The following is a 23,124-nucleotide window of genomic DNA, read 5'->3' as shown; positions in this document are numbered from 1 at the left end:
AACTAATCTCCCAACCCCCTCCTCCCCCGTCCCTCTAGCCACACCCCTAACTGCCCGCGCACGCCCACCTACTATGACGGTCAGGACGAGATGAAAACAAACATGGAGGAGAGAGTAAACATTAATAAATGCTGACTTAATAAAGTGCACTGCTTGTGAAAACAGAGCTTCAGAGAGACCTGAGGGCCAGTGCTTGCCTGGTTTTGGCCCACGCAGCTGCAGCACACAGGGGGGCTGGCTGCTGGGAGCTCTGCTTGGCGCTGGTCCACCGGGCATCATTCCACCGCTGCCTGGGTGAGCCGTGCCTTTAGATCTCTGGCCTCTAGGCAGTGGGGGAAGAAATACAAAAATTCTGGTCTTAAATCTGCATTATGTAACTTTTTTTGTGGATAAAATGTTGTTTTGTCCAATCCGTATGTTATCTAGAGTATTTGAATACAATATAATGTATACAATTCGGGTGGTTGTATTTGGTTTCCTTGCTTTTCTATTGAGACATTTAGATCCTGTGTCCGGTTTAACACAACCTTTGACACGATCCTATTTCTGGTTTGACACACATTTTGACCTAAAGGTCAAAATTCGGTTTTACATCACTGGCTGTAGGACCTGAGACTGTGCTCTCAGAGGAACCACTGTCCCCTCAGAGTGGAGGGAAATTAATCATCTGCAAGCAGATGGTTTTAAGATGCCTAATACGTTATTGATCCGGTGGGAGCCGACCTATCAGTGGGGAGAATGAAAACTAAATAAACAGTGTGGATCCTCCTAAGTTTCCGAATCGGGACCAGGTATGCCGATGTGACGCCTGTCAGATCTATGTCAGGGTTTATTTATAATTACTGCTCAGTGAGAGCAAGGTTATAGTAAATAATCTACCAATTTAGTCCCTCTGTTTTACTTTTTGGAAAAGAAGAGGGGATGTGAGAGAGAGGCCCAGATAAACCAGACACAGACACAGAACACCTTCTCTGTGTCTCTGTACACATTACTCCTAATTTGAGATGACTCGCTAATCCTCCTAAGAATTCTCTCTGTTTCATTGGAAATCTGATGACGGCCACTCATCCCTGATTCTTCATGCTCCACGTTTCAGTGAGAGGCTTAAGCCTGACTTATACTTTGTAGTATGGTGGTGTCGCTTGCAAAAAAAGAACAGATCTACAAGCTACAACGCATTGCAATGGTGTAACTGTGCTCTGCTCTGTGCTGTCCAGGTGTGCCTTTTCTGTTTTTTGTGACAACCACACATTATTATTACAATACAACTAGGGATGCATCATATTGAAATTTCGGCCGATATCCGATTAATTGCATGGGCGAATCGAACAATACTGATATTGCAATACAAGTTTCCAGTTGGGTTTACCTTATACCTGTTATACAGTAAGTGTGATTTTTTTTGGGTGCAGATGCATTCTTATTACCTGATGTATTAGGCCTACTGACGGAATATTATAAAATAAGATATTGGCTAAAACCGATATATTATTTTTATAACGGTTCGATACAGATATGACTTTTTTAAGGCCGGTATTACCGATATCGATACGATGACTGATTAATCATACAGTACATCCCTAAAATACAACTAAACAAAACGTTATGAATGATTTCTTTTAAAGGGACTACACCATGAATTTTAACTTTTTCTTCTTTTTTGTGTGTTTTTGGTCTCCCCTACCTCTCTTCTATCCCCAAAAATACCCCAGTTTGAACACTCAGGCTTTCACAGCAAATCTGGGGTTTTCTGTAAATTGGTCTCAAAACAGGCCAAACTGATTTGCACAATCCCTCCCGTTTTTCAGTTCCAACCAAAAAAAATAATATATATATACATATATATATATTTTTTTTTTACTTTTTCCACACAGAACCAGGAGATAACATGCATACAAACTGGCTCAATAGCGCCTGTGCCAAACAGGACAATGTGGTATTGCAGGTGAAAGTGCTTTATAAGCCAGAGAGAAGTTAGTTGGAATGAGTATGACAGAGGCGTACGCTCATTGGGTCTGTAAAACCCTGCTCCCCCAGGGGAAAAAATCAACAACATTAGCAGCCATTCACCCTATTCTGTTGTAGCCAACCACAGAAAGTCGCCTTTGTTTTCAAATCGGGCTTATTTGCATTCGGCCGAATTGTTAATGAGTGGCCATTAAAAACCGGTTTCCCCGTCAAACCGGTTATCTTGCCAGGTAAACAGTATAAAGAGGGGCCAGAAATAGCTCCACATTTCATTATTGTTGTGACTTAAGAATCTGGCCCGGTCAACGTTAGAACCCACCATACGCTACTGATATCTGAGGCTTGATTTAGGCTCAAACCTTTTGAAAAACGTTTGAGGGACATAAACAATATGATATTAAATATATATATATTTTTTTAAATTCATGGTGTAGATCCTTTAAATCAGTACTTTGTGCTCATTTGCCAATCTAGGGGCAAATTCTATACCCAAAACATATTTTAACCACTTGGCGTCCCTATTTTGGGCATGACATTATAATGCGTCACACTGCAATGGTTGTGAGCTTGTAGATCGCCTGTTTTCACTATGAATACAGGTGTGACAAAACCTTTAAATAAAATAAATGAAAAAAGTAATCGAAAAAACACAGCCCCCTCACGTATTAGGAGGGCAGGGTGAGTCAGCAGAACCAAGGACGGGTGTTTTTGATGAATCTAACAAGTTAAAAATGGAGTTTGAAGTTATAATGGGTTTGTATAGGAAGGGGGCGTGTCTGATAAAATGATTATCAAATATCTAAATACTAAATCAAGCAACTTAAAAATGGTCTGGGGGGCTCACAAAAGCCTGAGTAGACGATAAAATGTTTTTTTGAAAGTGAAATATCCCTTTAAGCTCCTTACACACCGGGGGCGATTTTTTCATGCGAATAATATATATTTTTTAAAAACCTTATAAAGTCAATGCAAGCTTCCACAGAGCGAAAAAGCGAAGCGAAAAAGCGTCTTTTAATTATTCGGAACGAGTCCGAATTTTGCGTATATTCGCATAATCGCCGGTGTGTAATGACCTTTAGAGTTAGGAATGAATGTAGAATTATGTGCAGGATTTAATTTGTATATAGATGTGAGGGGACTTTATTTGTATATAGATGTGAGGGGACTTAATTTAACTAACTAAACTTTTTTTAAATATTTAATTTAAAAATAAAAAACCTCTCTCTCACACTTATGCTAGGTTGCCAGTGATCACCCGCCCCCGTGCCTAAGGTTGCCTACCCCTGGCATATATCAACTAGCCTGGTAAACCCTCCCTCCGGAAATCTCAATTCCATTTCATTTCAGGAGTGAGTCTGGCCTGATCCGCCTGTCTGCAATATTGGCTGTGCTGGAGTTGGGCGGGAGTAATACCGTTGACTGACAACCCCTTCAGCCAATGATAATTTTTCCCCTTCAGCCAATCATCAGTTCACCAGTCTTAATGTGACGCGACGGGACTTTTGAGACAGCCATACCCAAAATGGGTTGCCTTTTTCGGGTACAATGGTGTCACTGCCCGCCCCTACCGGTTCTCTAATTATTATTTTTTAAATAGGCTTTGTCATGATTAATTGACCACATATATGAAGTTAAACAACTAAATTCTATCCAAACGATAAGTAAATTCCGTGCCTCAAAATAGAAGTTAGAGAGCTTTTTGAAGTAAAAAAATAGCGGAGAATTGGCCGCACAAGAAAAAGATGGCTGCCGTTCGTGTTTTGGGCTCACTCGAACTCGCCACCTGATTGGCCAACGTAAGCTGTCAATCACAGAACAATGAGCGACGACGCTGATAGGCGCGGCCGTTTGGCATACACAGCCAATATTGCAGAGAGGCGGTTCATGCCAGACTCACTCCAGGAATCAAATAGAATTGAGATTTCCGGAGGGAGGGTTTACCAGGCTATATATCAACTACTCTGCACAGACTTTACTCTTTTCTTCTTTTTCTTATTTTGATGTCTGACTTGAATTCCATGCATGAAATCCAGTTGAATCAGGATTCTGCGAGTAAAGAGTGAAGGCAGACCTCTGAGGAGGTCTCCGGGTGGCGGATGGGATTTGAAGTGGCTGCTGGTGTTGCCAAGTCTGCTTATTATAAGTGACTTTGGGCATGTCTTTCCGTAAGGTCGCTTGTAAATATTGGCAGTCTTTTGGGCTTGCTTCCTAATGTTGTTTAAACCTGTGGTTCTCAAACATTTTCATGTCAAAGACCCCCAAATTTATATGTATTTGTCTGTGCGAATCCCCATTTGAAAATATATTGTGCCAGGGGACCCCTACAAAGATTTGTGTAAAACAATGTTTGTTTCACATTTTTTTAGAAAATAGCAGGTCTACAAGCTCGGTTATTTTTCAAATAGCCGTGCGTGTGCGTGTGCGTGTGCGTGTGCGTGTGCGTGTGCGTGTGTGTGTGTGTGTGTGTGCGTGCGTGCGTGCGCGCGCGTGTGTGCATGTGCGCGCGCTCATGTGCCTAGTCACTTCTTTTGGGCTTGTTTTCATAGACCTGGTTGCTTATTTATCTTCAAAATCTGGCAACACTGGTGGCTGCCAGAAAGGGCCTGGTGTTCTTAGAGCTCTGAATCAAATCAGACTGTGTTTCCGCCTCCACTGGCCCCCTACTGCATGCTAGCATAATCTAGGCAATCTTTAGCGAGCTAAACAAGCCTTGGGATACTGGGAGCATTGTCTCCCACTCCAATCTCACAAAATGCCATGACTTGATCCAATATGTGTATGAGATACAGCTTCAAAAGCACCTAAAACCTTCAGACTGAGTGGGAAAACTGGACAAATAGCTGCAACTAGAAAGAAATGAAAAGCAAATAGAAGAAGAAAGAAGACCACAAAAAAACTCTAGTTGTGTTTTTGCTTCCTACAAAGATAAATGTCTATTGATGACATGGTAATATGTGGCAAATTCATATTTAAGAAACTTACTGTCTGCTGAGGGCATTCATCAGCAAACATAATTTGAGATGTGATTATACATGACAGTGAAGAATTTGGTTTCTCCATTTAGTTGGAACTTGAAGTTGCTCAGAATGAGCACAATGAATAATATTTCATACTGTTCTAGTGTAACATTATTGTTATAAATAGTTTTAGCTTTTTATCCTTTTTTCTACCCATTTTAGCCAATTAATTCCTCCCCACACACACTTGCTGTGTTGTCACTGCTGTTGTACCTGACTCACCTGCCAGTGAGGGGCCCCCACTGGGAGGACGTAGAGCCTTCGCCCTACTCCTCCCGCCCAACACTCCCTGCTGACAGCGCCGCCACAGCCCGTAGGATTTAATTTACAGTGACAATTATCACCCCCCCCCCCCACATTATACATTATAATGGTACATGTCACACAGCTATTCATCTAATTTGTTTAGGTGATGTTGTTACCAGACAATTAGTGATCTTACCATTGTTTTCTTTACATAGAAAATGTCCTTGGTTCTGGCTTACACTACTCATATACTCACTGTTGATAGAGTGTATGTTCCCTCAGCCCTATGTTCCCTCAAAACTAACACTAACCCCAAACCCAACCCTAAACCCAAGCCTAACCCTAAACTGAGGGAACATACAGTAGGGCTGAGGGAACATAGACACGACCCTAACTGTACGTATGTTCATTCATATGAATGAATGAACGATTCAGTGACGATCGACGTATTTGATACTTTCACTGTAAATATATTGATGGTCTGTTCATAATGTTCACTCATTCAGAGATCCAGTGCAAATATCTAGGGCCAACAGCTTAATTATATTTAAATGCTGTCATCGTAATGTTTATTCTGATTTATCTTCTATCTTATCTTATCTCATTTATATGGTTCTTGACTTTACACTCACTGCTGTTGCTGCTATGACACCTTAGTTGACCCTCGGGGATCAATGAAGGTTCAACTTACATCACCTAATAATCTCTCTAGTTTGTCTTAACTTTCTTCTCCTCCCTTGGTTAATTTATTAAATTTTTTTGGTCCTTTATTTAACCAGGGAAAGTTGCTGTCCACAGATGCTCATTTTCAGCAACGCCCTGCACAAACACAGACAGACACACATTAAACCCATTAAGACCTGGAACTGTGTCATTTTTAGATTTGAGCTAAAAAGCATTATTTTACACTTTAGGCTATTAAAAAATAGCAGATATACAAGCTCATAGCGCGGCACCGAGTGCCGCGCTACGAGCTTGTAGATCTGCTATTTTAGAGAAATCGTGAAAATGTGTGCAAATCTTTGAATATATATATTTTTAAAGCAAACATTTTTAACTCAAATCTTTGCTTCTGGGGGGTCCCTGGAACAACATATTTTGATGGGGGTCCGCGGCCAAATACATATAATTTTGGGGGTCCTTGACATGAAAATGATTGAGCGCCACTGATATAGAAACATACGTTTTTCAGAATACTGTTGAGATTTAGGAGACATGTAGAATCGGCTTCAGGTCTCAATGGGTTAAAACCTGGCAGCTGACCAGTACCACCACAGTCTTTTACCGTTGGCCACTGAACAGCTACACTGGAGCAGTCGGGGGGGGTTCAGTGCCTTGCTCAAGGGCACTTCAGCTGCGTTGGGGGAGGGCTAAGTGGTGGCCATTCACTATCCCTACCCAGATTTTTCCTGCTGGCCTGGGGTATCGAACTGGGAACCTTCTAACAAGCGTGCTCCTCTAACCTTTAGCCCACCACTGCCCCCAAATAATTCAGCTCCCTCGCGTCTTCCTTCCTCCATTGCTTCATTGCTTCTCTTTGGATGTTTCCTTTTACTCTTCATGCATCACATGATCCCTAGCATCCCTAATCCGGGCATGTCATAATAGGCGAACATTTGCCCCAAAATAGTCAATCATTTGCCAATAAAATTGCCAATCTACAATTTCACAACGTGTTGCACTAAATATCAAAGATATTTGGTGTACTGTATATGCAAAAAAAAAGGGGGGACCAAGTATAGACCCCTGAGGGACCCCGCTCAAAGAAGTATTTAGGGGTTAAGTGGTTAATGTGATAAAGCGAAACAGGGTTTGACCTGCTGAAGCCCCCCCGCTCTGCTGGCATGTCTAGAGAAGTGACATGTCACTGCTGTCAACAGGAGGTTTCTGCCACACTTGAGATGAAAGAACAAGGGTGTTAACCACCAAACCACTTAAACCCTCTATACTTAGTAAAACAGACCTGAGTTGCACTGTACTTGCCAAAAATAGCCGATCTACAAGCTCACAAAGCGTTGCGTCACAGACTATTTTATTTTTTGGGAAAAAAGTGTTCAGAACCCAAGATATCATTATCTGAAGATTTGCAGCTCCATCCACTCTTTGTTTAACCTATAACTGAAAAAGGCTGTATCTCGCTTCCTAAGCACTTTTTTTTTACTTTGAAAAAAAAAAGAAAAAAGTTGGCATGGTTCGCAATAAAAACATTTTTTCATTGGCACTGAGAGAGTTAATATTTTTATAATTTTTGTTTTTATTATTTATGTTCACTTTTTCAGAAATAATGAACATAGCCAATCTACAAGCTCACATTGCAATGCGTAGTTAATTTTTTTTATATTTTGCAATTGTTTGCAATATTGTGACATTTTTACAATTTCCTTTGCCCATTATTATTATTATCTTACTGTAGGTGCATGTATGTATGCATGGTCTCTGTGTGGCCCTGCTCCTAAGAACTCCCATAGCTTGGCTGAAAACATTCTGCAACCGCAATCCTTACCCACAGGATGACCAGTGAGAGTGGTTCACATTAATATATGACATCAACAGGGTAGGATGGTTGGCTTTCTGTTGAGTGACCACTAGTTGTTGGAGATATTATGGTCTTTCTGGTTAGTGACCAATGGTTGTCGGAGATATTACGGAGTGGAGACTGGAGTGACCAATGGTTGTTGGAGATATTACGGAGTGGAGACTGGAGTGGATTGGACTTTGGTACTATTGAGATAGTCATGTTTCCATAGCAACTACTGTAATGGTCACTCTGACCTTGAGGCAAATTATGTTTGTTTTAGGTGAAAGTTTATGGCTTTATATGGCTCTGAGTTGTCTTCTATTGGGTGAATGGACTAGTGATTATATAATCAGTCACAACCATGGCAGTAGTGATTTTAGAATATGAGGAAGTTATAGTTACTTTACAGCATGTCAATGTTTTGATGTTAATTTGTGTTTGTGTGTATACCAATATGCATAAGGCCTAAAGGTGCACCTCGGTAGCCGCAAACTGTGTTTATTTCTGACGATGCAGTTGTATCACAGATAATAATAGCAAGAGCACTTCGTCAATGTCAGGTGGAAAACTTGTGTGTCCAAAAGTTTTCAGGAAATGAAAAAAAGATCCTGTGTTCCAGTGGATCTAATGTATTATATAGTCACAAGCTCTTGTTAATACTTTTCATTGGTTCAATATGTTCTGTATAAAACCCACAGACACACTTCAGCACTTTCACTTTCCGAAAATCTAAAAAAATTGTGAAGATAGCTGATCTACAAACCAGCAATTTACTGAGCTTGTAGATCTGTTATTTTATCGACATTAGCGCGACATTCCTGTACGACGAAGTAGGGCATTAATTTAAAGTTCAAATATAAAGATACAAGGTTTCTGCCCAAACGCAACGACGTGCTCTGTTGGGTAGTGAGTGCATATCCCTGTCTAGTCCCATTACAATAGCAGCAGCACTACGGCACACTCATGTGCATTCATTCATGCATTCATTTGCATTTCAGGTCACAGTGAGAAGAAGCCTATTATGCATTCTACTGTAGCTTGGCTCCTCATAGTGTAGGTTGAGGGTACAATGCTGTCCATTCCTGCCTACACAGCGAGGAGGATTTTCCCCCACACACAAAGGTTTGATAATTATTTCAATTCTAACAGTTTTAGTACCAGTCTCATATGACGGGTGCAAGAATCACACAATATCTGGTAGAATTTGAGTTGATGAAAGTACAAGAGAAAACATTTTTTAAATAAAAAAAAAAACGGTTTGGGAGCATGCAGGGCACATCGATCCAAGTTGGTGAGAATGGCTTTTTAATCACTTTTGTTTCAACGGGAGGTGTTACGTCCTCCCGTTGGGGGCTCCTCACTGGCGGATTGGGCCAGTAGGGTACAATAGCAGTGGCAACACAGAAGTGTGTTGGGATAAATGAATTAAGGCCATTGAATTGAATTAATTAAGGCCTAGGGCAAAACCTCCATACCTCCGTCACAAAGCGACAGCGCATCGCGATATCCAGGTAATAATGTAACCATCTGTTCCAGCAGTGTTGGCTGTAGTGTACTGTACACACTGCTTGGTTGAGCCAGTCAACTTGCCATCAACAGTGCAAGCAGTGGTGGGCGGGTCTGGCTTCCAGAACACAGAAGTGTTGTGTGGCAGTATGAAATGCATGTCAGATGTTTTTTCGGTTTCGCGGAGCCCTCCCGAAGCGAACTTACGTCAATTGTTCTGGCGTAGTATGCAGCTACCTAAAGCTGCGTGTAAATATGGCTGACCGGTCTGTGTGCCATGACGCACACATACATTTTTCCCATAGAGATTATCGAAAATACTAGGAGCCTGGAACCAAGCCATCCAGGTTCCTGGTGAATCATGGCCATAAAACATTTGATTCTGTGTCTATTTGAATATTTAATTATATTATAAGCTATTTAATCTCTACACAGAATTAAATATGTTATGGTCATGATTCACCAGGAGCTTGGTTCCAGGCTTAAAATAATTTATATAAATATTTTTCGGAAATCTCTATGGGGAAAATGAATGGGCTTTCGATCAATGGAACAGTTCACAGAGAAAATTGTGTGCACATCCCACGCCTGCATTTAGACCAGGTGCTGGACATCAAGGGAAGAATCAAGGATAAGGAGAAGAAAGTCTGCACACTGTTCTCAAGGTCCAAAAACATACTTTTTATTTATGCAACGTTTCGACCTTCTATCTTCATCTTGCCTGATGAAGACCTAGAAGGTCGAAACGTTTCATAAATAAAACGTTTTTTGGAGCTTGAGAACAGTGTGCAAACTTTCTTCTTCTTATCCTTTCTATCAATGGAACCACAAAATGGCCGCCACTGCTATGCTCTATAACACAACAGTCCACACGTATAACAAGCTCAAACTAAATGTCATAATAAAAGCTTACTAACTACGCCCTAACCATACAATGACTTAATCATGTATCACGGATGCGGTCTGTGAGTGACATCATGCAATAAATATCCTTGTCATAATGACAGGGGAAACAATAGCCAAGCTTATAGAGTCAGGTTGAAAAACGATCTCCTTTCACTTCACGTCACTCTGTCATCTCGTCACTGATGCACACGCTCTACTGCCTACTCCATGCTTGATGGCTGTCAGCTTCACGTCAGTCAGTGGAGGAATCCTTTCACTACACACACACACACACACACACACACACACACACACACACACACACACACACACACACACACACACACACACACACCCCCCACACACACACACACACACACACACACACACACACACACACACACACACCAGGCCCGGCGCCAGGATGAAATGACTGAGGGTGCAGTTGAAAATTGTGAGGGTGCACACCAGTGCGAAAATTTGCGGTTAATGGGTGGATTTTGGCCGTTTTTGGGCGTTTTTTTTTACTTTATTTCGGGTTTAGGGTTAGGGTTAGGTTAGGCTCATGTTATTTAATTCTTATTTTTGCCTGATTTTACAATTTTTTTATCAAAAAATTAATTATGATTCTTTTTTTTGCAAAATAAACTGAGGGGGCACAATTTGAAACTGAGGGTGCCAGGCCCCCTCAGGCACCCCCGTGGCGCCGGGCCTGACACACACACACACACACACACACACACACACACACACACACACACACACACACACACACACACACACAGCTGACAACCCCTCATTGTTTATACAGTTATTTAGCTCAGATTTGTATTCTTTAATATAAAATAATTACCGAGGTCTGGACCTCGGTGACATCATAGCTGGATACAGCCTAGAATATAAGGCCCAAAAATGTATCCAAATACTCTCCCTGCCCCCCCCCCCCTCTCTCTCTCTCTCTCTCTCTCTCTCTCTCTCTCTCTCTCTCTCTCTCTCTCCTCTCTCTCTGCATCTTCACATCCACTTCACAAGGACATCCAAATGAAATGGAAGCCTTGCTGCTGGACATTTCCCTGCCAAGAACAATGATAATGAACAAGCCCAGTGCATCTGGCAGCAAATGGGTTGGCTGGAGGGGATCGATAGTGTCTGACACTTGGGCTTCCCCTCAAAGAAACAGAGAGAGAAGAACTCCCACAGGCTCTGAGATATCCAGCCATGGTGTATTGTGATGGAAAGAGGAGCCTGTCTGGAGAGAAGGAGAGACAACATTGTGTGTGTGTGTGTGTGTGTGTGTGTGTGTGTGTGCGTGTGCGTGTGCGTGTGCGTGCGCGTGCGTGTGCGTGTGCGTGTGTTCGTCCAAATTCACTATCCTTGCTCCAGTCCACCCTGTGTGTTATGGGCAGAGTGAAACTGAACTCTAAAATAGGCTTTGCACCTAAAGCCCAGCATGGGAATACACAGACAGTACAAAACACCCAGGAACCATTTCTGTGGACATGCTCCGTGTCTCAGAGGTGGACTGTGGATGGTTCAAAAGAAATGACCTACAGATGACATCATCAGTGGTAATCCTAAGAGTAGACAATTATTTTATTTTCGAATTCTGTTGAGGATCAAACAACTGGACCATATGGTCCTCCTGAAAAATGTGGGACCATGGTTCCAAGTGAACCATGGTCTGGTTCGTTACACGAGTGAACTGTCACACACACTTTATTCTATAATTGCCTACATTGTGTTGTAGACATAACATTATGGCAAATATTAGGTTACTATATTTATAACAATTACAATTAATAACTTGGAAATTCCAAATATGTTAAACACATGTGCTATGAGTGAACAAATAAAAAACACAGTTGAAGATGTGATTGGAATCAATGTAGACTAGAGGCTCCTTCACTGGAGACATTCTCGCAGGGGGTTGACATTTCGGCATGTCGATTCTAGTCATATTGGCTTATTAATGAGAGCTAGATCCTGGAATGTTAAAAATGAGTGCAAAGATAGAGCCTGTGTGAGGTGTGAGTGTGAGGTACTATAAAACTCCTTTGTGGACGTTTTTCTGGGTGGAGAAAGCTTCAAACCCCCAAAAGCTCAATGGACTTGTGGTTAGAGTGTCCGCCCTGAGATCTGGAGGCTGGGGGCTCAATCCCTGGCCGAGTCATAGCAAAGACTATACAAATGGTACCCAATGCCTCCCTGCTTGGCACTCAGCATCAAGGGTTGGATTGGGGTAACATACTAGCATCGTGTCCAGGAAGTGTACTGTACCTATACTAGGGCGGAAAACATATTGAAACCGATGTTTAGAATCATTAATCGATGTAGGTTAATCGAATAAGCACGTTTTTATGTATTATTATCAACGAAGTAGATTTTGTATAACCCTGTATTATTCTTTGTTGTACAATGGTGTGAATTGCTGTGCGTCGTAAACTTGTAGATCTGCTATTTCATTCATTGTTTATTTTTTATTTTTTTATAATCGTTCATCGTAATCGAGGCAAAAGTTTGAAATAACTGTGATAGTGATTTGAAGTCTTATCGCCCCGGGCCCCCGGCCCTAACTTGTACATCAAGCTGCCTCACGCTCCAGAAACATGGCTCCTGACCTATGGCTCCTGACCTATGGTTATTGGCTCTGGAACCAGTGGTTCCCAAGGCTAATTACTTAAACCCCCAAACCACCCACACCAACCCCTAAACCCTGGCTCCGGCATTGCACAGTACAGACTGACGCTGTGTATTCTCTATAGTGGCATGACCATCCCATTAACCTCATTTTATTGGAGGGCTGTCTGAGTACGGACGACGCTGTTGTGTCCTTCAGCATCACCCGACCACAGCTAAAGAATGCAAATTTAATGTGACGAAAGCCTGACTCATTCATCAACCTGACAGATGCACCTGGGAGAGCGCAGCAGTAGGGAGACAGACACACACACACACACACACACACACACACACACACACACACACACACACACACACACACACACACACACACACACACACACACACACACACACACACACTCTCTCTCTCTCAGTACATACATTCAGTGTGACATCTCATCCTGACTGCCAGCGAGTGAGCGATCTGACGATGATATCGCACGAGAAACTGTCCTGATATGGAGCATCGGCCATGGCATTGCGACATTGCCTGAACCAATCAAATTAACTAATTAATAACTAATGAGGGGATTGGAATGGAATGTCTTCCGCTTGAAGCTACTACACGGCATGCGTGTCCACAAACACACACGCACGCACGCACACGCACACACACACACACACACACGCACACGCACACGCACACGCACACGCACACGCACACGCACACACACACACACACACACACACACACACACCACACACCTAGTCCCTTCCTTCAATAACAACCAATGTCTTTACTGTTTGAACCATCCTGTAATATAAATAGGCTCTTAAGCTTTTTTTGTGTTTTATCCTTCTGACAGATACAAATTATGTTCATGTACACTGTATATGCATTGATGTCAATCAATCAATGCCAATAGTGTAGAGAAATCAAACCAAAGGTTTATAAGTCAACAGGTCAGTCTACAGCTAGGCTATTATAGTTTTGCATTTTTAATTGGACTTTTGGTTTCAATTTCAGTTTAGTTTTCATTAGTTGTCAAAGCAGGTTTGCTAATTTAGTTGTTTAGTTTAGTATTTTTTATTTTTTTTTAAATATTTTTGCAAAAACATGTCTTAAAACTGGCATGGCTAAAAACATCGGAAGATAAGATTTCATATCCACCAAAAATATTTATTTTGGTCCGGATCGCTGTCGTTGCGGTCCGGGCACCTAGGCTCTAATGTAGCCTGACAGCGCATCGTGGGTTTGAATCCCGTTCCCGGCGATCTTTTCTGCATGTCTCTGCCCATCTCAATCTCCCTGTTCCCTGTCTGTCTCTACTGTAATCTAGGCCAAAAAGCCCCCCCCCAAAAAAAAAATATGTTGGTTTAGTTCAGTTAACTATAATAACCCTGGTCTCCAGTTCAGAGTAACTGTATACGGACATTTCTAGAAAACGGCGTTCTAATGAACTGACTAATACATGGATGACTTCATGATGACATAGTAGTACATGTATGTGACTGCTGTCTGGAGACCACCTGGAGTCCAAATGGACCCCTCTGGGTCTGTAACTGTGTACAAAAGAAACCAAATGGACCCTTACGGATTGGTTCCATAAGCCCTGAGGATTGTACAATGTAGATTGGGGTTCCGGTGTAAATTTAGATTACATGATTTTCCAGTGGCGTTAAGTAACTAAGTACATTTACTCAAGTACTGTACTTAAGTACAAGTTACAATTTTGAGGTACTTTCAGTTATTTCCAGTTTTCAGTACTTTTACTTCTACTCCACTACATCTCAAAGGCAAATATTGTACTTTTACTTCACTACAATTATTTGATAACTTTAGTTACTAGTTACTTTGCCGATATAAATTATTACATTATAAAACATACATTAACCACTATAGCCCTATTTTATACCTAGGCTATTTGAAAATAGACGATCTACAAGCCACAACCTTGTAGATCTGCTATTTTCAAACATTTTAGTACTTTTACTTTTAGTACCTCAAGTACATTTTGATACCAATACTTTTGTACTTTTACTCAAGTACATTTTCAATTCCGGACTTTTACTTGTAACAGAGTACTTCTACATTGCAGTATCGATACTTTTACTTAAGTAAAAAATTTGAGTACTTTTTCCACCACTGCGATTCTCAACCTTTTTAATTTGCTACCATTTTTATCTCTGGGACCCCAATCTACACTATAAAATCCTCAGTGTTAGTTCAAACTCAAATGGAACGAATGGAGTGTACAAATGGAACCATTACGGGGTCCTTTTGGTTCCATTTGAACACAACCAAGAGTTATAGACCTGAAAGGGTCTATTTGGTTCCATTTGTACACGCCCAATAGTTACTGCACACAGACCTGGTGGTCCCCGGACCCCACGTTGAGAAGCAGTGATGTTGGTGACCTCACGCTCTGTAAACCTCTTCTGCTCCGCTTGGAAATGACTCATGAGCATATGCTATTAATTAGTTGCATTTATTTGTGTGTGTGTGTGTGTGTGTGTGTGTGTGTGTGTGTGTGTGTGTGTGTGTGTGTGTGTGGGGGTGTGTGTGTGTGTGTGTGTGTGTGTGTGTGTGTGTGTGTGTGTGTCCTCACCAGTGCTGGACAAAGTACTCAACCCGAGTGCACTGTCAAATTTGTCCTTCAGTTTAAGTACTGGAGTAAGCACTTGTTTTGTGTTCAAAAGTACATGCAAAATTGATTATTTTGCATGTACTTTTGTAGTATTCTGAAGTACATTAGCTTTTTAATATCAAAGTATTGCTGTATTTAAATTTAGAAAGTTTCTCAAAAAATCTGAAAGGTGAAAATTATAGACCTTCAAGCTCAGATGCATTGTGAGCTGGTAGACCTGCTATTTTCACTATTTTATTAGTTTGTTTTCCTAGGGATGTAGTCAAAAGTACAATATTTGTCTTTGAAATGTAGTGGAGTCCAAGTCATAAGCTCTCTACTGTACTCTAGTCTAGGCATAACAATTACTCAAGTAAAGTACAGATACTTGAGTACCGTAGTGTCCGTCCGTCCGTCCGTCCGTCCGTCCGTCCGCCTGTCCGTCCGTGTCTTGGTCGCAGCAAAACTGTGAACACACACTACCTGGATGCCAGAGCAGAACCTCTGGCCCAAATATTTCACATGGGCCTGTTATAGCGCCACCAGGAGGCCGATTTTGGCTAAAGTAGTCATGTGATCAAGATGGATCTGTCAGATTCTTCTTATTCCATCAACATTGCTGGCCCACAGCCCGGACCGCTGGTGTAGCGGTCCGGGCACCTGGGCTACACCTGGGCTACATGACAGAACGTCGCGGGTTCGAGTCCCGATCCCGACGGCCTTTGCTGCATGTCACTTCCCAGTGGACTGTGGTCTATATCTATATATTGTTGTTTATGTCTCTCTTGATTGAAAAGCACTTTGGGTCAACTTCTGTTGTTTTTCAATGTGCTACATAAATAAGGACGACTTGACTTGACTAAATCTTTGTCTGTGTGTGTGTGTGTGTGTGTGTGTGTGTGTGTGTGTGTGTGTGTGTGTGTGTGTGTGTGTGTGTGTGTGTGTGTGTGTGTGTGTGTGTGTGTGTGTTGTGTGTGGGCTATTCCTCTTCTCAGAGCGTCCAGTGAACGCGGACCAGCAGGAGCGGACGCTGCTGAAAGGCGTGTTCAACGCCAGGAAGGGCAAGACGCAGCTGCACAAGTGGGCCGAGCGGCAGGTCATCCTTTGTGGTACTTGTCTGATCGTGGCCTCCGTCAAAGACAGCTTGACGGGAAAGATGCACATCCTGCCACTGGTGGGCGGGAAGGTGAGAGAGACAGTGGGTGGAAGAAGTACTCTGGAAAAAACTTAGATATGAGATATTTTACTTTTACAAACATAAACAGTGTGAAAAAAAAGAAAAATTATAAACCACATAAACTGGACACATTTTTTAAACCTTTCAAAATGTTTGCATATGCAATTTTTTTTTGCCAAAATAGGGATACCAGGTTGAAATTGGTAAAAAGAAAAAAAAACTCAAGACACATCGGCTGCATAATTACCTATATATTCCATAAAGTCAAATAATGGCCAATATGTCGGCCAGACTGATATATGGGTCTGGCCCTGGTCTTGAGGGAGACGATGGCTTTACAAACAGCCCTGCAGGCGCTTCCCTCTCAGGGACGATCACAGGCGCCCAGCTGGGTGCGGATACGACAACACAGCTGGGATGGACTGCTGTGTACAATTCACCGTCAGCTGCAGAGAGAAACCCTGCAGTACGTGTACAGTACACACTGAGTGTATCATGCAGTACAAATGTATTTAACAAATGTACAGGTAATACCCTTGACTTGTAATAATGTGCAAGCACACCTGTATTGCAATATCTTTCATATCTATGCCTTTGTGTTAGGCATCCTAGCATAATAAAAACATATACAATTTATACCAGGGTTTCTCAAATAACTCAAATAACACCAGTCCAGAGGTGCCACAGAATACTTTGATAATATTTGGAATTAACCATTGTCACTAAAATGATTTTATATCGATTTCAGTGTCAAGTACAAAGTTTGATTAGTTCTAACCAAAATGGATATGCTCTCAAGTTGTCCTCACAATAAATCTCGGTGGAAAGAATTTAAGCATTTATGTACGCCCTCTGCTTTGTAGACGGGCGGGCAAATGTGCTGATGTCGTTGGCTGGATGAGAGGGGAATATGGATAGGTTTCCTAAGAACAAATAACAAGAACAATTAACATTACACACCATTCAGCAACTGACATTGAAAGCAATGTCTGATGAGTCAGATGCAGCCAAATGGCCAAAAGTGACGCTTTACAATGATTGCTGGCAATTCAAAAATAAAAGTCTGCACACTGTGGCTTAAAGGGCTCTCAGTTAAAGCTTTATTTGATTAACGTTTCATCTAAAAAGTCGAAACGTTAATCAAATAAAGCTTTAACTGGGAGCCCTGTAAGCCACAGTGTGCACTGTGCAGACTTTTGTGTTTTGAATTGCCTGTGATTTTCGTTGGTCATGCACCTACTGTCCCCTCCAGTGGATGTGTCGGCTTTGTTTTATTTTATAATGATTGCTCCCTCCAGTTTCAACTGGAGAGACACTGCTACAGTACCTGCCCCACACCGGATTGCTTGATCTGCAGGGAAAAGTTGTCAAATGCAGCAATGGCACCAAGGAAATTAGAAAGGCACTTTGAAACAAAACATCCAGTATACAGTAGGCCCCCACCCCCCAGCTGCACCTCTAGTAGCTCTGTTTGTTGTAGATTTGAAGTTGATTAAATTAGACAATGAAGGGGTAGTTAAGAATGCATAATCCTATAAACTAAACTACACTTTTATGGTATTACGGTATATGTGGTTCTCCTAGCTAATTATACTATAATATGGCAATGATGAAAACTGAATGTCTTGTCTAAAGTTTTAAGTGCTTGTTTGTTTGTACTGTATTAGGTTTCCAGTGGTTTTGTGGCTGTAGAGTGTGTGTATTGGACCAACTTATCAAACAGTAGGACAGTAGGTGACGTGGGAAAGAACCACTGAGTGGAAGTATATCTTAGCTGCCTCGGTTTAAAGGCAGTTTCTAGTAATCCTGAAATTTGCCAGACTGAATTCACAGAATATTTTATGCTGGTTCTGAAGCCAAGGTATAGGCCTACAGTAGGTGGACAAAATAATTTTTGGTCCCTGACCGACCAACCAGCAGGCTCCTTACTCCTTGTTCCGCCGTGGTTCCACCTCCTTCCGGTTGTTATCTCCGCCAGGCCAGAAGGCCGAAGGCGAGGGATTATGTTTTCAGTCCCGTGAGTCTGTCTGTCTGTCTGTCTGTCTGTCTGTGATCGGCTCATCTCCAGATTTGTCATATTGGGCCGTTAAAGCGCCACCATGAGGCAGATGTTTGCAAAACAATTATTTTGCTGTCACTCCTACAGAGTTTGTCCAAACCTCATGCAAATCGGGAAACATTATCTCTGTAGTCATGTGATCAAGACATATCTGTCATATTTTTCATATTCCATTCAGAATGGCCATTGGCCACAATTGGCTTCTAAAGGTTGCGGGACTGGCCGTTTTGCACAAAATGACACAAATCATGAACGCAGGATCTGATTGCCGTGAAACTTTGCACACACACTACCATTAGGCCAAGGAATAACTTTTTTTGTATTGACCTCGGGTGTCGCTTAAACATGTCGCAACACAGCCGACATGACCTGACCAGATCTGTGCTCAGAGTAGCTTACTTTTCTAGTTTATGCTGAGTGAATTTAAAAATATATATCAAATTCTGGGGGTAAAAAAACATGTTATGCCCAGTCACTATACTGCACCCGAGATGTTCCTTTTTACTGAGGCCAAGTTTAAAATAAGAATTAAATACATTAAATATCAACACGAGGCAACTGAAAAACTAGTTTTTTTAATGGTAGTGGAAGGAGAGAGAGTATTTTTGTCCAACCAAGCAACTGCAACAAATGAGTGTGAAGAGGGGCGGAACCACGGGCAGGATAGGATTTGACAAAGTGTAAACAACACTGGATATCAGGATGTAACCATCAATGTATCAATGTTTTTTGGTTTGTTTTTTTAAGGTAGAAGAGGTGAAGAGAAGACAACATTGTCTGATGTTCAGCTCAGCGGGACCACAGGCCCAGACCTACTTTGTCAACTTTGACACACTAGCCGACTACCAGCGATGGCATCGGCAAGCATCAAAAGTAAGCAAGAGACAAATTGTGTGTGTGTGTGTGTGTGTGTGTGTGTGTGTGTGTGTGTGTGTGTGTGTGTGTGTGTGTGTGTGTGTGTGTGTGTGTGTGTGTGTGTGTGTGTGTGTGTGTGTGTGTGGGTGTGTGTGTGTGGGTGTGTCTGTGTGTGTGTGTGTCTGTGTGTGTGTCTGTGTGTGTGTCTGTGTCTGTGTGTGTGTGTGTGTGTGTTCTGATTCCATGGTTAGTCCCTGTGGGCTTGTACTGAGATCAGAGATTTGAATCTTAGAGGACACTTGCCTTAGTGTAGTGTCTGGCTGCTGAATCCTCCAATCGGAAAGCTTCTCTCTGAGTGCAGCTGATTGGCTCCATGGAGAGACAGGCTCTCTGGCGTTGATTGAACTGCTTGCTTATGCAGTGGTGGAAAGTAACTAAGTACTCAAGTACTGAACTTACGTACACCTTTGAGGTACTTTTACTTTACTTGAGTATATCCATATTACTTTATACATGTACTCCACTACATCTCAGAGGCAAATCTTTTACCTTTTACTCCAATCAATTAATTACAAATTACTTTGTAGATATAGATTACTATTACAAAACATACATTAACCATTGAAGCGGTATTGTATATGTCATCTATTCAAAAATAGACGGAAATAGACCATCTACAAGCGGACGAAATGCTATGCATTGTGAGCTTGTAGATCCGCTATTTTGAAAATACCTGTGAAATGGGACATTAATGATGTATACTTTTACTTTGGTACTGTAAGTATTATTTTGATGCCAATACGTTTGTATTTTTACTCAAGTACAATTTTGAATACAGGCTTTTTACTTGTAACAGAGTATTTCTATATTGTGGTATTGCTACTTTTACTTCCACTCGCATTGTGCAACTAAGTGCAACTAAGCGCAGCATAACTCAGGCTTTAGACTTTACTTGTCAAGTCATGTTGTCATTAATTCATGGTTGACTTGTAACTGCACAAGACAGGAGGCTCAACAATGACCCCAGATCATTTAGCATTTGGATTGAATGTTGAGTGTCTTTCAGAACACCATGTCTGGTCCTGTCAAAGACTCATAGTTTCTGCAAAGCTCTGCTATCCTAATTCACTGTTCTCAACGTCCGGTCCGGGGATGGAACCAAATGGACCATTTAGTTCCATTTGTACACTTGCAGGGCACTAGTTTAACGACGGGTGTGTCCACGCCAATTTTGCTATTTACAGGGCGCATTTTGTGGGCGCAATGTGTTAGCGCCTGAAATTCAGAAAACTCACAATCACGAACAACACTGTACTGGAACCCCAATACGATAACTGAGTTACAGACCCGTGAGGATCCATTTGGATCCTTGGTGGGCCCCGGACCCGACATTGAGAAACATATGTCCTTATTAATTAATTGTGTCCCTGTTGACAGTGAGCCAAGCACACAGTGATCCAGGAAAGAGAAGGGACAACAGAACAAAAAAGGACAATCCAATTAGTTGCAGATTCATGCTAAGTCCAGGATCTGTCTCTGCCACAGTGGCATGGTTCACTGGATTAGAGCAGTCAAGCTGAGTCAATTTCATTCATAAAGCATGTATAAAAACAACCAGAGTTGCCCAAAGTGTATAAACAGCATAGAAATATAACGGACAATAACCAACAGTCAGTTAGCATGGATCCCATAGTCTCTCAGGCCATCCAACTATTCCACAGTTTTCTAATGCTACACAGGGTTTGTAATTAAAATGTCTTTCAAATATATTTTTGAATTTCAATTTCTCCTAAGCAGCAAGCTGTAAATTTGTCGTACTGTAAATTAAATTAGTCAAAGCATATACAGTATGCTTTGACTGGGTTATATATCAGTCAGTTAACATGGATCACTGGGTTAGAGCAGTCTGTTAACATGGAATACTGGGTTAGAGCAGTCAGTTAACATGGATCACTGGCTCTTAGAGCAGTCAGTTAACATGGATCACTGGCTCTTAGAGCAGTCAGTTAACATGGATCACCGGGTTAGAGCAGTCAGTTAACATGGATCACTGGGTTAGAGCAGTCAGTTAACATGGATCACTGGGTTAGAGCAGTCAGTTAACATGGATCACTGGCTCTTAGAGCAGTCAGTTAACATGGATCACCGGGTTAGAGCAGTCAGTTAACATGGATCACTGGGTTAGAGCAGTCAGTTAACATGGATCACTGGGTTAGAGCAGTCAGTTAACATGGATCACTGGGTTAGAGCAGTCAGTTAACATGGATCACCGGGTAAGAGCAGTCAGTCAGCATGGATCACTGGCTCTTAGAGCAGTCAGGGTTACAGCAGTCTAAAACATACCATTTAAGCCAAATTCATACTTTGGCTGTTCAAAAATAGCTGATCTACAAAAATAGACGATCTGCAAGCTAAAAATGTTTTGAATACAGGCCGGCACATACTCGTACATCAGAGGTTTCTATGGAGATTGCTAATAATGAGTGAAGAAGGCTTTTGGAGGATTTGGGGCAGAGTTCATGCTAGACTGAGCAGAAAATATAAACGCGCGCTCTCTCTCTCGCTCTCTCTCTTTCTCTCTCTCTCTCTCTGTCTCTCTGTCTGTCTGTCTGTCTGTCTGTCTGTCTGTCTGTCTGTCTGTCTGTCTGTCTGTCTGTCTGTCTGTCTGTCTGTCTGTCTGTCTGTCTGTCTGTCTGTCTGTCTGTCTGTCTGTCTGTCTGTCTGTCTGTCTGTCTGTCTCTCTCTCTCTCTATCATTCTATCATATGGAATCCTCTATGGATTAAGGGCTGCTATCTGAACAGATTGTGACTTTACACTAGAAAGAAGAGCCCGTGCTGATATTGTGTACCCCCCATTGCCTCTCTATTACACATACTGTGCTCTCTCTCTCTCTCTCTCTCTCTCACACACACACACACACACACACACACACACACACGCGCACGCACGCACGCACGCACGCACGCACGCACGCACGCACGCACGCACGCACGCTGAAAGTCAATACCTGGAATTGAGGCAGCAGAACTACCTAACCCCTATCTTGTTTCAATTGCCTTTTTATCTCTCTTTCATTGTCCACTTTCACATCAGCTGGTGTGATCTAGGCCCTTGTTTTTAAGCTGCCAGCTGATGAGTCGCAGCGGAACTGGAAAGTAATTAAGTACATTCAATCAAGTACTTGCTTGCCAAGTAAACTAAAGTACTTAAGTATAAAAATAAATGATACTTTAAGCGTCTACTCCACTACATCTCAGAGGCAAATATTGTACTGCAGTTATTTGAAAACTTTAGTTGCAAGTTACTTTGTAGATTTAGATATGTTTTTACAAACCACACATACACAACCAATTAAGCCCTATTTTGGCACTTTGACTATTCAAAAATAGCAGATCTACAAGCTGACAACACATTGCGCTGCAACATTTTGTGAGCTTGTAGATCTGCTATTTTTTTTTCCTTTTTTTTACAAAATTAGAAATGTTTTGGGCAAAAAAGTGAAATCAGCCATTCATAATCAGTAAATGTTTGACACATTTAGAGAAAGTCTGTACTTTTACTTTGATACTGCAAGTATATTTTGATGCCAATACTTTTGTACTTTTACTCTAATCAAATTTCTTATACAGGCCTTTTACCTGTA

The 23,124-nt window shown here is 41.7% G+C and overlaps 1 protein-coding gene across 1 annotated transcript in view; it reads left to right on the top strand.

The window, feature by feature from the left end:
• phlpp2 (PH domain and leucine rich repeat protein phosphatase 2) overlaps positions 1-23,124 on the top strand; it is a 73,052-nt gene that overhangs the window by 12,481 nt on the left and 37,447 nt on the right. The window contains exons 4-5 of the mRNA XM_080433499.1: positions 16,384-16,574; positions 19,372-19,497. Coding sequence (XP_080289625.1) covers positions 16,384-16,574; positions 19,372-19,497 — 317 coding nt within the window. The remainder of the gene's footprint in view (positions 1-16,383; positions 16,575-19,371; positions 19,498-23,124) is intronic.

The sequence above is a fragment of the Gymnoscopelus braueri genome (assembly GCF_963280865.1).
Source record: "Gymnoscopelus braueri genome assembly, chromosome: 1".
Classification (NCBI taxonomy): domain Eukaryota; kingdom Metazoa; phylum Chordata; class Actinopteri; order Myctophiformes; family Myctophidae; genus Gymnoscopelus; species Gymnoscopelus braueri.
The sequence above is the reverse complement of the archived record's forward strand: the minus strand, read 5'-3'. Positions and strand labels throughout refer to the sequence as shown.